General features: G+C 35.6%; 1 protein-coding gene across 2 annotated transcripts in view; it reads right to left on the bottom strand.

Annotated features, from left to right (window-relative positions):
• Positions 1–1,933: 1,933 nt before the first annotated feature.
• The window catches only part of rab28 (RAB28, member RAS oncogene family), a 38,304-nt gene continuing 23,723 nt past the window's right edge, over positions 1,934–16,514 (bottom strand). The window contains exons 5-7 of one of the 2 annotated variants that reach the window (XM_015387655.1): positions 7,694–7,797; positions 7,528–7,605; positions 1,934–2,573 (exon numbers count right to left, since the gene is read on the bottom strand). In XM_015387655.1, coding sequence (XP_015243141.1) covers positions 2,481–2,573; positions 7,528–7,605; positions 7,694–7,797 — 275 coding nt within the window. In that variant the 3' untranslated portion in view covers positions 1,934–2,480. The other variant, XM_015387656.1, reaches the window with a different exon arrangement.

The raw sequence follows: 16,514 nt of genomic DNA, 5'->3' as shown, positions 1-16,514 counted from the left end.
GTGTCTAAGAACTGCCTGAGAGCTATAAAGCTACTATGAAACAGCATAGAAGGTCTGGGCCCATACCATGAGAAAGATCAGAGGCTGTGCCCCACTAAAAAAGGAAGGGAAGGTCTTCTGGCTGATGGCCAAAAGTCTGAACAGAAACCTTTTGGTGATCTGTTATGCTAGTAAGTTTCCAGAAGGCTGGTGCCCCTCGATTCTAAGGCTGTATTTTTATTTTAAACCAAAAAGCAATATTGGATACAATTGTTTAAGGAGGCAGAGAAGAGTAACTTCACGCACAACTTTTAGGAAGAGAGTAATCATATTCACCTTTATTTTAGGCTGAATTAGTTCATAGTATTAAGAAAGAAAACAGACAAGAATCTTCCAGCAGATAAAACCATCAACAAATACAGACACTTGTTCCAATCTTTATGGATGATTGATGTACATCTTCGCTGTGTATTATTATCATCAAAGCTTCTACAGTTGATTTATTTTTCTATTTGGTTTGATTTTTTTAAGGAGGGCATAGAAAAACTGGGATATTCTTTTCATTTAACCTGCAGTTGTCCATATTAGGAAACCTTAAGAAAGACCCCCATCTGTTGAGTTTTCATTATAGATTTAATTAAAATTACATTAAAGGTGAGTGTTTAAAAACGTGCCCAAAAGGGTCCTTTTCAAATTAACCTTAAATGGAGTATAGAGACTCTAAAACATGACTTTAGCTGACCTACTTAGAGCAGTAATTATACCAAAAAGAAATATATAAACATTTTGCATTTAAGATGGAAAAACTTTTTTGTTCATCAATATCTTCTATCCAGAACTCTTCAAGTGGAAAATTTTTAATATCACCTAATTTAACTTCTGTAAAAAAAAAAAAAAAAAAAAAAAAAAAAAAAAAAAAACAACCTCTTGCTATCCGATTATTAATTGAAAAAATAATGGACAGATTGATTAGCAAAATGATCTTTAGTTCCAGCTTCCCTACATGGAGATGTGCCCCTGGGCAAGGGACAGAAAACGGCCTAGCAAGCTGTTGATCTGTGTACAAATCGTTGCAATAGAGTGAATGTGGCTTTAGTGTAAAGCACTTCATGCAGCAGGTATGAATAGAAAACATTTAATTTCGTTTATAAGACAATCCAGAATGTTCCTTCAATTGTGTTATAATGGCAGTTGGAAGACAGCAGTAGGCGTCTATAGTTCAGAAAAATTGAATAAACAGGAATTGTGGCATTAGACCATGTCAACTGAAACATTAATTAGTGGTACAACCAAAGGAAAAACAGATAAGGGAAAATACTAATTAAAGCTCCATTTTTCATGACCATTTTTTATTTATGAAGCGACAATGCAAGCAAAATTAGTTTTCCATGTAATATTTCTTTATTTGGTAACAAGATGTCAAATATAACTCTACATTACCAAAAGTATACTTTGTTTACAGGATGCTCTCTGATAAGTGAGATGACTTATTGTACTGGTACATATTTTACAAGCATTGATAAAGCGACAATTTAGTTTTACATTTATTTTTTAACATCAAGCTGGCGTATAGCATCATGAAGATTCCATTTGGAAACAGATGTTAGAAACTGAACACATGGAGATGGACAAGCTAAAAAAAAAATTAAACACACATTTAAGACAAACAGGAAAATGCAGACCTTATTTTCATTCTCCAAGATATACCTTCATTTTACAACTGAAAGTAAAGCTTTATGGACTCTCAGGTATGCACTCTTGACATTTCAGCTCTATTTAGGCCTATCAATACTTCACAGGATCTAGCAGAATTAAAGAGAGAAAACAAAATATAGGAATAGCAAAATTATTCACCTGCATTTTAAATCAATCTAATAAAAACCTGGATCAATAAAACTTTGCAAGACGTAACTTAATGACTGATCTGCAAAGAATTTGTAGATTTTTCTTCAGTAACAGCAGGAATTCACTTCTGTTTATCAGTTTTACTGGTGAATCGAACAATTAGCAGAAAAGATTTTAGGGAAATCATAAAAGATGTTGATTTCACCTCGGTCACAATTAAACATTTGAAACTTAACATTAAGTGCATGTGGCAAACAGTTGTTAATGCTGACTCATGCTGACTCTATGAAACGAGAAGCCTAAGCAAAAAAAACAAAAAATATACTCCTATACTGCTTTTTTAAATAACCAGCTTGACTCTAAAATATATATCAGGTAAAAGCTTTAACAGTGTATGAAAAATTGATAGCTGCACATAAACTTAAAAACAAAAAATGAGGTCCCATTTTTTTATTTTGGTGAACCAGTGAAGATTTAAGTCCTGCTAAATATCTGAACTATGCGGCTGTTCTGCATCCCCACAGTATGACTGAAACAAGAATACAGAGACCCTGATCCAAACACTTTCTTATCCAGTTCACTCAAAATTCCTAACAAACTAATACTGACTGAAGACAATTTTACATCTTGATACATGTGTGTTTCTGTTGGAGGGATCACTGAACCGCACACATGGAGCTGCGAGGGGTGTTGACCGTCCTGGCTACGGTGTCCTGACTGTAGTTCACGATGTCCGCCTTTACCACACGCTGGAAACGTGGAAACACACACAGTGAGTTAAAAAGCAGCTGCAGCGATTGCACTGTTTTAAAGGAAGCTTGGGTAGTAGGCTACAACCTTGGACACCAAAGGATGTGAAAACTGAGGTTTTACTCTTCAAAACAGATTATTTATACAAGTTTAGAAAATGTTTACTTTTTTCACTTTCTGACAATAAATAAGACAAATTTCTTCTTGTTTAAGGTTCATTTACTTATATTATTTTTCTTTGTTTACTTTTATTAAGTAACTGTACATCCATCACACCTCCTTAGTATTTGATGCATGTTCTTTTTAAACAGAATAACTTGGTTCAAACATTTTTTTTTGGAAAATATGCCCCAACTGTTATGATCCACCTGTGCATTACTGCAGAGGCCATGACCTCTGCCTGGTCTGCTTGTTTACATGATTAAGACTATTGGCGTGATCTTTCCATGTTTATGTGGAATAGCAGAATCATTTCTATAATTGCTTTATGTTTATTTTAAGTTGCTTCTTTTGCAAAAAAAAAAAAATACAACAGACTAACTGAACATCTTTAACAACCAGTAATATAATATATTTGGTCAGGATTGTAGAATCTAATGTTGAGCAGGCTTTTTCTTAGCCAAAGGTTAACAGAATGCTTTACAGCAGTTGCTGACTGTGAGAACATATGTGGTGTGCAGACATGAGCATGGAGTTGGTCAGACTCTGAATAAGCATTATCTAAATCTGCTGAGCTGTTTCTTTAACACAAGGCTCAACATGTATGCCAACATTTCAAACTCTGGTTGAAACAAAACATCTCTATGTATCTTGAAGTGGAAGTGACCATCAGGACCAGTTAAGGGGGATTCACACAGCAAGATAATCATGACAATTAAATCATGACCAGATATCAGGGCCTCTCGCTGCACTGTGTGATCAGTTCTGCTCAGCAGAACGCTAAAACTCCTCTAGCAAATCAGGGAAAATCCAACTTGATGGAGTGTCTTGTCCCATTATCCTCTCCTATGTGGTGTACCGTGATTCAAGCTTGTTCAAATCAGTTTCTGAAGTAAGAAAACCTGAACATTTGCTGCTCAACGCGCTGCATCAAGCAATCAGAGAAGCTGATCCAGGATCTGGCTGGGAGACAAACACTGCATCCAAACAGTGATCTCTCCTCCTGCAGAGCTGTCAGCATAAAACCATGAAAACTGAACAATATACATAAACAGGTTACTCTTCACTTAGGGTTACATGCTAGGTCAATCTTATTTTCATGTATGAGGGAAAACAAGAGTGCTCTGATAACTCCACTAACATATTTTCTTAACTGTTGTGAAACAGTTTAAGAATGAATACCTTTTAAATTCTGGTACTTGCAGTTACTACAACCTAAAAAACATTTTATATTCAATCCAGCTGGTTCAAACAGTAGCAGGAAATCCCAGAGTGACTGGTCAGCTTGATTGGGCTGTCACTGGTTTCCCTTTGCTAACATTCGCCCTGTATGCGGGGAATATACAGAGACCAACAACATGTGTTACAGTAGATGCGTCTGAATGCTTTGCTTCATGAAAGCATCAAAACCGGCTTGTGTGTGGTGTACTGCCCCTGTCATCTGGCTGGAGAGAACATGCTGTATGGTGATTTTTAATCATCATGTTTGGGGTCTCTTGTGTTGTGAAAATCACTTGGTCTTTTTTAAATCATGTTGTGTGAACAAGCCTTTAGTAAAATAAAACTGAACTACTTAAGACAAGATGAATGTTTTTGTCCCATGAAGGGAAATTTGTGTTGGGCAAAGTAGTACAGTCACAGCTGCATAGAAAAAAATAACAGCTTATAGGACATATCAACAATACAACATGAATACAAGAAAAAAGGTAAGAAGATGACGGATGGCAAAGAAGTAAAAAGGTGAACTACATATTTCTAGAGGGCATATCCTAACGACAGGGATCTAATTTACAACTACAAACCTACGGTTTACAGTGGATATAAGGTCTGCCCACTAACTGTAGAGACATACTTTCAATTACTGAAGCAAACAGATTTTGCTCTGCTGAGCGTTCTCATGTCTAATGGGGCCTTCATCCTGTGGGTAGTCCACCAGCTCAGCTTTCACGATCCTCTGAGCAGTGGATAAATGCAGCGGGACAGATGAAAAAAGAAAACAGAGCAACGGCAGAGAGAAGAATGATCAACAAGTTTAAAGGATGGGAAAAGAATAACAATGGAGTAAAATGAACAACATTAACATGAAAAACGCTACTTCTAAGTCATTCAGTTTAAAATAACTATAGAGGTTATTATACTAAATGAAACTGATATTGAACTGAAATAAAAATAAACCTCTAATAAGAAACAGGATGTTGAATATATGTGCTTTGTTTTTGGATGTTTTTTTTTTTTTCAAAAATGTTTGAAGCTAAGTTATTAGCTTCTCCGATGATACTGAAAAATATTATAAATAGCATCTTGATTAACAGAGCTTTTTAGACAAACAAAAGCTGAGTTTTAGACTAAAGTGGTGGTTTTATTTTTGGTCAAAATGTTTTTTGTCTATATTGATCATTTTACAGAGCAACCTTAACCTTCTTATTCTGCATGACTACAGAAGAGTTCCCCAGTTGCTTGTCTAATTAATGAGCCGCCGAAGCCTGGTGTCAGGGTTACTGAGTGATCTGCAGCCTCACTATCTGATCTGGCAGACAGAGAACCAAGACGGAGAGGGCTGCCAGCCAGATACAATACTGTCGGAGGTTGTGACCCTCATGTTCAGCTCTCTAAACATGACAGCTGATAATGAGGCTTTGCTGGGCCTACAGCTACACCCAGAGCCATGACCTGCTCAAGCTTCATGACACAAACTTTAAACTCTGTGTTTCCTTTACAAATGGGTGAAGTTTTTCTTATCTTTTTTATTCCTTGGAGGAGACTTTTTTTTTCTTATTTAATGCTCTTTTCTTTGTCTGTGCAGTCTTTAAGATTGGGATTTTCTCTTTCAGTAATGGAGTTTTTATTAATGAACGACTGAATTCTTATGTTTGGCAGGGATTGCTGCAAAATTTCTATGATTTATTCCTATCAGCTGGACTTCCACAGACAGATTCATTTCTTAATAAAAGCCATTACATGATCGCTTCTATATTATACCAAGGCCACCCTATATTACTTGAATCCAATTGTGACCATGCAATAGGATTGTTTTATAATAAACTGGATTACCCTAAATTTTGTAACACTTTCACTTTCCGAGTGGATTTTATTACAGAGGTAATTTTGATTTACCTCTGTACCTTTGATTTAACAGTATGGTTATTATTTGACATTACTCTGTTTATGAGGTTTATGTGTGAACATCTCAAATCTATTTCTCAGGTTGTAAAGTGGATCCTGCCAATCATCTAACCAGATAACTCTGGATTAAAGCACTTTTCTTAAGTGATAGACCTATCAAGGGAGGACTGGGAGAGTGAAACAGACAGACAGCTCTATTAGTGTATAGCCATTTTCTGTTAGTCAGCAGCCCTTCTGGTGAGGGGAGTGGATCCTGGGAATTTGGTCAGTCATTCTTCTATATGCTCTCCCTACTCTGGGGGTCCTGACCTCTCTGTAGCCCCCATGCTCATCAACCACTGCCCAGCCAGTGTGGCTCCAGACATTCATATCAGACCCAGGATTAATGCTTCTAAGGGAGGTGACCTTGTAAATCCTACAGCTGCCACCATTGGGCACCTTGGTCTGACTGGCAAGCAGAGATCCCTTTACATCCCAAAACAGTGGGAGATAAACGAAATAAATCAGACAACCTGCCCTAACCTCCTCACCCTTACAACTATCTACCTTTGACCCCAGACTTCATGCATTAATGCGGTCAGCGTGGTTCTATTTACAGAAGGACCGCATCAGTGGTAGGAAGACCATCACTGAGGAGCAGACGTAACAAACTCATGTTTACACAACAATAACTACAAAAAAGTCGGGGTGTGGTAACCTCTGATGACCTAACACACTCTCTGTGACCTCACTTAAGTTCAAACTCTGATGAAAACCCCTTAAAAAAGCATTGATACTCATCAAGTGTTTTACAATGACAATTTTTAATGTATTGTGTCTAGTCTAAAGCACCTTTTAATCTGATACCGCAGAACAAAATCCACTGCCTTTAATCACACCTAACAGTAAATAATGCACTTGTGTGTTAGTTGTGTTACAGTATGGTGTTTGTGTTTAAAATGTGCTGCCCCCACAAAGAAATTTTTAGCAAAACCACATTAAATACAGGAAGTTAATAAAAATGTAACTTAATAATAACACTGAAATTAAAGGATACTTTATTCTGTAATTAGGTGTTGGCAGTCAGTTTTAATGGATTTATTGATGGAACCCAGAATAAACATTATTTGCAATTATTTACATTAATGCCAAAAAAAAAAACACACTTTGCACCTAAGGACAATTTAGAGATGCCAATTAATCTAACAGTCAGGTTTTTGGACTGTGGCAGGAAGCCAGAGTACCCGGAGAGAACCCACGCTTGCACAGAGAGAACATACAAACTCCATGCAAAAAAAACCCGGGCTGGGAATGGAACCCAAACCCACTGTGCTGCAAGGTAGCAGTGTTACAAACTGTGCAGCCCATGTTCATAAACATTTCTTTTAAAAACTTGATATCAATTAATTTTCGGGATGTGTTATGGCCATTTGAGTATGCATTATTTGTCAGCCTTAAAACCATGAAACAATGCAATACTTTAGCTTACCTCTGATTTCTCAGGTCTGTTTTAGTATTCTATGACCTCCGGACAAATTTAGATAAATTAGAACACATAAAACCTAGAAAAACCTGGATTGGATTAGAAAATATAAAATATAAAAATGTTTAAATATTGCATTTGAGTGCAAGAGAAGCCTGAGAAAATAAGAAATTTGGTAAACTCGCTAAGATCAAATGCAATAGGCTCACCTGGGACTGCTCTATTTCTGCTTTATTTAGCTTGACACCAAGGATTTCAGCAGCTACTCGCTGGAAACAAAGGTGAACCTGCAAGAAGATTGAAACAAAAAAATAAAGCATCCAAAATTTGACTAAAAACAATAAAGGTGACTCATCAAAGGAAGGTTATACAAACCGAATCACCCGTCTTTGCCGATACAAACTGACTGATGAGGCCATTTTCCTGGCAGAAGCGCTGGTGTTTGTCTGCCTTTATGGTCCTCATGTGCTCCAGGTCGACTGAAGAGAAAAGATGGCCTGATGTGAGAAATCTTACAGAAGATAGATGCGTAGATTTATATGGTGATTACGCAGTACTCTCACAAGGTTAACATATCAGAACATAAACAGAAAGGATAACTGTTTACGACTGTTAACATGGGTTAAGATGGAAGATGCCTGCCTACTGTTCAGACAAGGTGCACATAAAGTCACTTAAAAAAAAAGACCTTTCAACTGTCATTTTCTTCCCTAACCTTCTACTGCAGAGGGTTTTGAAGTTAATTTAATGCTGGATTTTAAGGAGGTAATTATAATCTTTATAGCCTAGAGCTAGTATTCCCAGCTGGTGCTAAAGCTGGACTTTACACATTCCTTATAAGTGAAGCACATTTCAACCCCGAGGCCATGAACCTCTTTTTGACTCAAAAAGAAAAAGCAGCCCATCTGTGCTGAAAAGCATAAGAAACAATACATGAATGAGCAAAGACTTGAGGCTACGCTCACACTGAGAGTTTAGATGGAGAACAGAGTTTGACTTATGACCACTCTGGGCCTTTAAGGTGGGTGCAAGAATCAAGAGCTGGGACCATTACCTACACACCGTTCCAATGAGAATGCACAATGACAGCATCCTTTTTACCTATTGTGAAGATCTTCCTGTGTATCTGACTCCTGTGCAATGATACCGAAAGCTTTCCTGCTCTTTCTCCCCATCCTGAGGGGGTCATGCAGGGGTCGATAAGGAAGGTCACCTGGGGGTCCTGAAGCTGAAAGCAATAGCTCCATTCTTTTTTGCTGGCTTTGTGCTGGAAGGTGGCCACGCCCGGTATCTGGTGCATACATTTCTGTGTTACCTTGGGGAGGTCAGACTACTGTAAGGTGTTGCATTTCTCCAACTCCGGCTCTGAGTTTTACTCTTTGTTTGAAGTTTCATTGAAGTTGTCAAGGATTTAGCCTGTTCTCATGCCCCTCAGAGTGCATTTGAGAAAAAAGTGTATGAGAGGGTGGCTGGAATAAAGGCAAAAGTAGAGAATGGCAGAGATGTCTGGCAAGAAATGTAAACCCTGCAACAGGAAGAACGCCTATACACATAAAGCCTTTCTTATAATGGATTAATGTGCAGGGCAGACTGTCACATCTGTAGCCATGCATAAACATTGTCAGCTCTTAGGCATCAGCACCCAGCACGCTACAAGAAGTAAACCGTCTTAATCCTTTGGATCCTGCAGCACTTGGGAAAAGTAATTCATCGTGCGTCGCACTCAGATTAACCCATATTAACACTATAGACTGTGAGTCAGGGGAGACACACGTTAGGTTAATGCAGCAGAGTTCCACCCATGGATGTGTGCATCAATGGCTATCTCTAAGGTGATAAAAATCATAAAATTGTTACATAATCTGCTTTTATATAGTATTAACAGATTAGCTGACCTGGCCAATTGATGACACTGTCAGGAATTATTTTATTGTCATTACATTATTTTTCTCTCTGAAACTATAACTAAAGTTGGTAACATTTTTTCTTTGCATCAGTGAGTGTGAGAAAATCCCCTGGCTGCTTTCTCTTTGTTCATTCAATCTCTTTTGTTTAATCCTTTACCTACACAGGAAAATCTCTTAAGAGTCCCTGTCTCATTTAAAGAGAGCTGTTACATAGATTAACAGCAATAACATAAAAACACTGGTAACACTAAAATGATGACACTAACAATACTAACAGAAAAACATACAATCCACTAAGTTTGTCTAAAGAGAAGTGCATCCAGACCAAATTTACCAATACTTTTGTAAAAAGGTTGACTCCCTAGTGTGACAAACTGAAGATTTCAAGGTCCTTTAAAACAGAAAGATGAAAAAAGTATAATTCTTTGTCTGCTGAACAGGATTGAAATCTTTTATAAACTTTTAAAATGTCAACACATTCTTAAGCAAGGAGTAGCTCACATCTAAAGAGACGAAGCAGTCATCAGAAAACACTATACCACTGCATGTCTTTTTTAAATCTTTAGAATGGACTCAGTGAGTAAGACTTGTTTTCCATCTCCTACTTGGTCCTTTAATCAGCTCCAACAGAAGTTTTTCTATTTGATTGATCTTGTGCCAGTGTGTGCAAACATTATGCTGCCAACCAAATGTAGGATTTAAATCACTTTAATTTGTGTAGAACAGAAATTATCTTTATTATTATTCATGCATATTGGTGCAGAAAAACATCACATCAACTATTTCCAAAAATAAAACAATATATACAAAAAGAGCTGGAATATGAAAAGTTAGTTGGAACAGTGATGGTTGAAAGTCTACATTCAGGAAGAATCTGCATTTAGGATGCAGTAGTCTGTCACTTGGGGAGCTCTCTAGCTCTTCAGCATCATCATTATTGGGATGGGACACAATAATGCCATTTGGCTATCATGCTATTTAGCATGACATCTGACTGCATTAAATTTGAAATAAAGTGAATATTTTTTTGAGTTTGTCCTACTATCAACTAAACTCCTCAAATTATTCAAACACTGAATCATCAAACTTTTATTTATAAATGCATAAATAGAAAGGGCTTCATGTTATTGATTCTCATAATGTTGGTGATAGGACTTTATGCATTTATGTAATGTGCAAACCTTGGTTTAGATTATACCTTGAGATAAGCTCTAGCATATGCAGTATATGAAATATATAGCCAATCATGTTAAAAAAAATAGCTGTATCCTGGGTAAATCTATATTATTGTTAGATTTTCTTTAAATTCACATCCCAAGAAGAAAGAGCTAAATAGATCACATAAAAAAGGTTAAAAAAAAAATAGAAAACTATGTGTCTTTAAAATATAGTAAAGAAGAAGAAAGCATATTTTCTACAGAAATATATAAATCAATCTACTGCTCTACACCAAAAATACTTCATAAACGTTTTTATTTCTCTCACCGTGTAAATATTGAGTAATAAGCACAGAAAGGATCAAGTCCTAAAGAAAGTTAACATTAAGGTCCAGGCACTTTAAAATGTGGAGCTTTAAAGGTAGTTGTTTGATCAAGTGTGATGATTGAGCCTTTTCCATTTTAAAGCCGCACACCACCTTACAAATTAAATGAATCAGTTCTTGATTGGGTGTGTAATGAGCAGTTTCCATTGCTGTTTAGTAGCACATCATTACAGAACTTCATGTTTCACCAAGATTTGTGAAAAAAAGCCTAATTTGACATCTTGCATATGGTGAGAATGCTGTTTAAATCGTGTTTATCCTGCTGACCAAATTAAGATTATCCTTAGTTCTATGATCAGTAAGGATCACTGCCAAAAAGCACATATGTAGCCCCAATTGGTTACAGAATAATATCTATTTTCTTACCTTAAATATTTTAGCCTGTGGTCTGTGTAAACTAATACAAGGCTAATCCTAGAGTTTTAGTGTTTTGCTCCATTTTTCTCCCTAATGTACCTCTTTCTACTTATCAGGTCAAAACAATCTTACTCAAGTGATCTGGTTTGCCTCCGTTTCTGTCAAACTGTACATCAGCTTAACAGCCTCTAGGAAGTGACTGCAAACACGAAATAAACTGTTTAGGCCCCTGAGCGAATAGAGATAGTACAGCGGATCATCACTCGTCATGAGCGATTACCCTCTCTCTCTCTCTGGTCACCATCAGTGTTTATTTAAAAGTTCTGCCTGTGGTTGGGCTAAATTACCAGACAATGGTTGGAGATTAATATCTGCTGGATGAATTAGGCTTTTACCGTAAATAATTGGTTTGTTATAGCAGTGACCTATTAAATGAGGGTAAACCCAATAAGAGGAAAATATCCCGCTACATGATACAGCCCAGTCTTGATCTGAGCTGAACTCCTTCAGGGAGAAAACCCACTCACTGGCAGAGTCAATCCTCCTGAAATCAGGCAGACATGGAAAAGGGTTTTTGCTTCTCCTTAAGACTTTAAATCAGCAAATAAAATGGATTAATAACCAGGCTACTGCTGCTTAGATTACTACTACAGTGTGAAGATATGAGTTTAATATTCAGTAACAGATTTTTATGTTTCTTAAAAACACAATTTATAAAATTAAGAGAAACTAAAACATTTAAGCACAACCCTTAGAAAACACATAAAGCCCACAGTTAGAAAACAAACTTTTAACAGTTAAGCCAAAAAAACCATTGTCTTTGAACCAAGTTTGATTCTGGCAGGAAATAGGACAGGCATAACCCAAAAGTTAATACATTTAGGTTTAAGTTAAAAAGTTTAATAACTTTTAGCTTAAAGTATCCTTATTTCCTTTTGATCAAAAAGCTGTTAGGAAGTATCTATACAATTCTCAATTAAAAGTTGACATATTTTTACTTTTAAATCAGCTTTCTACATGTTTCTACCCAACTGTTGACAATTTATTCGTCACGATGAGCTGAAAGTCCTTTTGTTTCAGGTAATAAATGTGGACCATTCCAGAATGTTCACTTTACTTCCTATTAGAAGAGCCTTGGTGGTAAAATGAGAAAAAAAAAAAAAATAATCTAAATAGTAACGGATGGGTAAAAACGATCAAGATAAAAATAATTCAGGGGTCAACAGTCAGTGAGTCCTAAATAATTGTTACAAGTTATCAAATTTGATGATCAAGAAAAAAAAATGTGTTGTGGAAAGATTTTAAGAATGCACAAAGACATTTTGGCTGCAACTTGGTCCAACTGTATTTATTTAAAATCATCTTCTGCATCTTCGGCTTCGCCCTGCAATCTGATTCTAAAAATCCCATTCTGTAAATACTTCCTTCATCAACACCAGGAGGTTGTATTGGGTAATGCTAATTCAGAACACTACCGAAGGGGCTTTATACTCTACAAAATATACTCTGCAATTTTCAGATTATCTTGTAACCAAACATACAAACTGAGAAAGCAAAGGGAGCATTTGGGGCATTTTTCAGTATTTCATTTATGCTCAATATTCTAAAGCGGAGTTTACCAAATACAAATTAGAAAGACATGCACCCTTGACCCTCACTTGTTAAAGCCAAATACCCAAACAAGCGGTTTTAACAACAGTTATGCTAGTTTATGAAGACCTGCTTTACTCAATACAATAAGGGCAATAGTTTGTGTAAAAAAAAAAAAAAAAAAAATCAATTTAAGCCTAATTCGTTTTTTTCATCGGTAAGAACTTAAACAGTATGTAATGATAAGTCCACATCCAGTGTTCAGAGGATGGGCCATGTCATTGGTTTTACACTTTTAAGCATCTGTCATCCTGACTTGAGTCAGTCTTCATTGGAGGAAACAAGGTCAATTCACTGTATTAACATGAGGTTATAATCCAAGACATAGTTGTAGTATTGGATAAAATTGATTGGTGACGTAAAGTATGAGATCAAAGTGTGATTATTACAGTGTTAACGGGTGTTAATTATCAAAGACAGGCTATTGATATGGTTTGGTGTTATTGAATTTAGTGTAGTAAAATAAGCTTAATTTATACACAAAAAATATATATAAAAAAAAAAAAAAAACGGCAAAAAATTTTTGGAAAAGAACGAGTATTATAACCGTTCAAACATATTTATTAACAGTTAGAAGCCTATGGCTCTAGGGGAATACAGACTAAAAGCATCATCACTATTCAGTCTGTTGGCTGGAGTCTCGCACTACAGTAAATCTCACACCAGAAAATTTATTACCAAATGTGACGTGTTAAAATCACTAATATTACAATCCAATGGTCTAAGAATTTGCAGCCCCATTGATAAATGCATACAGATATTAAAAAAAAAGGTTTTGCTTAGTTTTTCTTAATAATGTGATCTTTTATAAAGCATTTTTACATTTTAAAAATTTTGACAAATCCAGCAAAAGAAAAATTGTAATCGTCTGACATTGGCTAAACGAGCTAAATTGAATTGGACTAGATTGGGTAATCCTAGGTGTGTCATTTAAAAGCACACTGTGATAACAGAAACACCTNTGTTAAAGCCAAATACCCAAACAAGCGGTTTTAACAACAGTTATGCTAGTTTATGAAGACCTGCTTTACTCAATACAATAAGGGCAATAGTTTGTGTAAAAAAAAAAAAAAAAAAAATCAATTTAAGCCTAATTCGTTTTTTTCATCGGTAAGAACTTAAACAGTATGTAATGATAAGTCCACATCCAGTGTTCAGAGGATGGGCCATGTCATTGGTTTTACACTTTTAAGCATCTGTCATCCTGACTTGAGTCAGTCTTCATTGGAGGAAACAAGGTCAATTCACTGTATTAACATGAGGTTATAATCCAAGACATAGTTGTAGTATTGGATAAAATTGATTGGTGACGTAAAGTATGAGATCAAAGTGTGATTATTACAGTGTTAACGGGTGGTAATTATCAAAGGCAGGCTATTGATATGGTTTGGTGTTATTGAATTTGGTGTAGTAAAATAAACTTCATTTATACACAAAAAATATCAAAAATGTAAAAAAAAAAAAAAAAAAAACGGCAAAAAAAAAATTTGGAAAAGAACGAGTATTATAACCGTTCAAACATATTTATTAACAGTTAGAAGCCTATGGCTCTAGGGGAATACAGACTAAAAGCATCATTCCTATTCAGTCTGTTGGCTGGAGTCTCGCACTACAGTAGATCTCACACCAGAACATTTATTACCAAATGTGATGTGTTGAAATCACTAATATTACAATCCAATGGTCTAAGAATTTGCAGCCCCATTGATAAATGCATACAGATATAAAAAAAAAAAAGGTTTTGCTTAGTTTTTCTTAATATGATCTTTGATAAAGCATTTTTACATTTTAAAAATTATGACAGATCCAGCAAAAGAAAAACTGTAATTGTCTGACATTGGCTAAACGAGCTAAATTGAATTGGACTAGATTGGGTAATCCTAGGTGTGTCATTTAAAAGCACACTGTGATAACAGAAACACCTACTTGCTGTTCTTCTCGGGCGGCTGCTGGGGAGCAATTGGAAAAGTTTATTCAGTGAGCAACAGCCAGAGAATAAGCTAGAAATAACACAGTTAATTGCTGGCAGCCCAGTTTTAAACCAAACAGCAGTTGGTGCATTGGGGAGTTATGAGGACTTCAAGTGGAATGCATGCAGTGTGTGTGCCCCTAAGAGTCTGTGTGCGTTACAAACGGCTGGGTTGTGAGTGTGCAGCCAGTTTCAAGGCTCTACAGGGTCATATCCCATTAAGCAAGAGTAACAAGGTTGAGCTTAATCAACCCCAGGGGAGAGCCCATCACTTCCAACATTACCTCACACTATGGCTTTAAAACCCTGTTGCTTCAGTTTCTTATAAATATCAACCAGGACTCTTTTAAGACTATAAATATAATAAAGGCAAGGATAATCGGCTTTAATACTGCTCTTAATGGTATAACCTGAAACCCAGTACACCAATTTTTCACTTAAATCTTCTTGCTAAGTCTAAAAACATCTCGTAAATAATTTTCTCCAGTGTTTCATTGGACACAGTAAACCTTATTTGTAGCCCTATTTTTTTTTTTTAAGTTAAAACGAGCTCTACTGGTTTTCTATGTTTTTTGATGGCCAAAAAGTGGACAATATTGCTGTGACTATTATCATTGAACTTATTCTCTAAATGGCACATTTCTATAAATAAAGTAGTAAAAGGATTAAAAGCAAGGATCTTTAATTAATGTAATAAATGTTTTAAAAGTACAGTTGGTAGACTACAAGTGGCATGTTTGTGAAGCAGCTGCTGGCAGGTCCTACATGAGCAGATAGCATAAAAATGAACAAACTAATGTTAGCTTGGCTTATTGTGTTTACAATGTAGATATCAGATGAGCAGAAAAGAAACAATACTCTGGGCATTCTCCATGTTTAAGGTTGTGGCAACCAGTCCCCATAATCAATGACAGTGACTGATCAATCAATATGAGTAAGTTGTTTTTAACTATTCAGAGGATACAAACAGTTTTTCTATAAATTGTTCTATTTTAAGAAAACAACGTTCTGTTTTATTGTTTTTCTATAAATTATGTTCAGCTGTTTAATATTAAATATAATAGCTGTTAATTGGCTTATATATTTACAAACCTATGAACACTGTATGATAAAATATAACAAAAGGACAGATTACAATTTTGATGAAAAAGCCACAAAGATATATTACAATTTCATACAAACATTTGAAAATATTAAATTTTGAAAATGAATTGACTGTGCTAAAAACAAGCAGTATTGCATTCAGAAAAGGATTTCCTGTGCAACGTGGCAGTGAAGTTGTAGCAGTGTGTTTAAAACGGTGATCTGCTGCTTATCCAGTCTGGAGAGGGTTGTCAGATATATCTATAACATACACCTTAACTGATTAATTGATCCAAAATAACTGGATGTGCATTCCTAAATACTGAAAATACTGTGCATGTTCATTTAAGTAAAATCTTTTTATTTCTACTATTTGCAGGTTTTCATTTCAAATCTTGTTTAGGTCTATGTTTTAAGATCAAAATATTAATTTACAATTATAAAATTTAGAGAAATTATTATAGCAGTCACATCAGTATGTTAGAGCCTGTTTGATTGATTTGGAGACATTCATTGCCATTTTTATTCAAATAAATGATTTTGCATTGAAGAAGTTCTTGGAATTCATAAAAATCAATAGGAATGATTATAGAATTGAAAATATTAAAGTCAGCCCTTTGTGGATGTTTTACATATAGATGGGAGGAAAAACCATTTTAGCTCAATCTTCACTAACACTCCATGGAG

This window comes from Cyprinodon variegatus, unplaced genomic scaffold (genome assembly GCF_000732505.1).
Source record: "Cyprinodon variegatus isolate N-32 unplaced genomic scaffold, C_variegatus-1.0 Scaffold400, whole genome shotgun sequence".
NCBI classification, from domain to species: domain Eukaryota; kingdom Metazoa; phylum Chordata; class Actinopteri; order Cyprinodontiformes; family Cyprinodontidae; genus Cyprinodon; species Cyprinodon variegatus.
The sequence above is the reverse complement of the archived record's forward strand: the minus strand, read 5'-3'. Positions and strand labels throughout refer to the sequence as shown.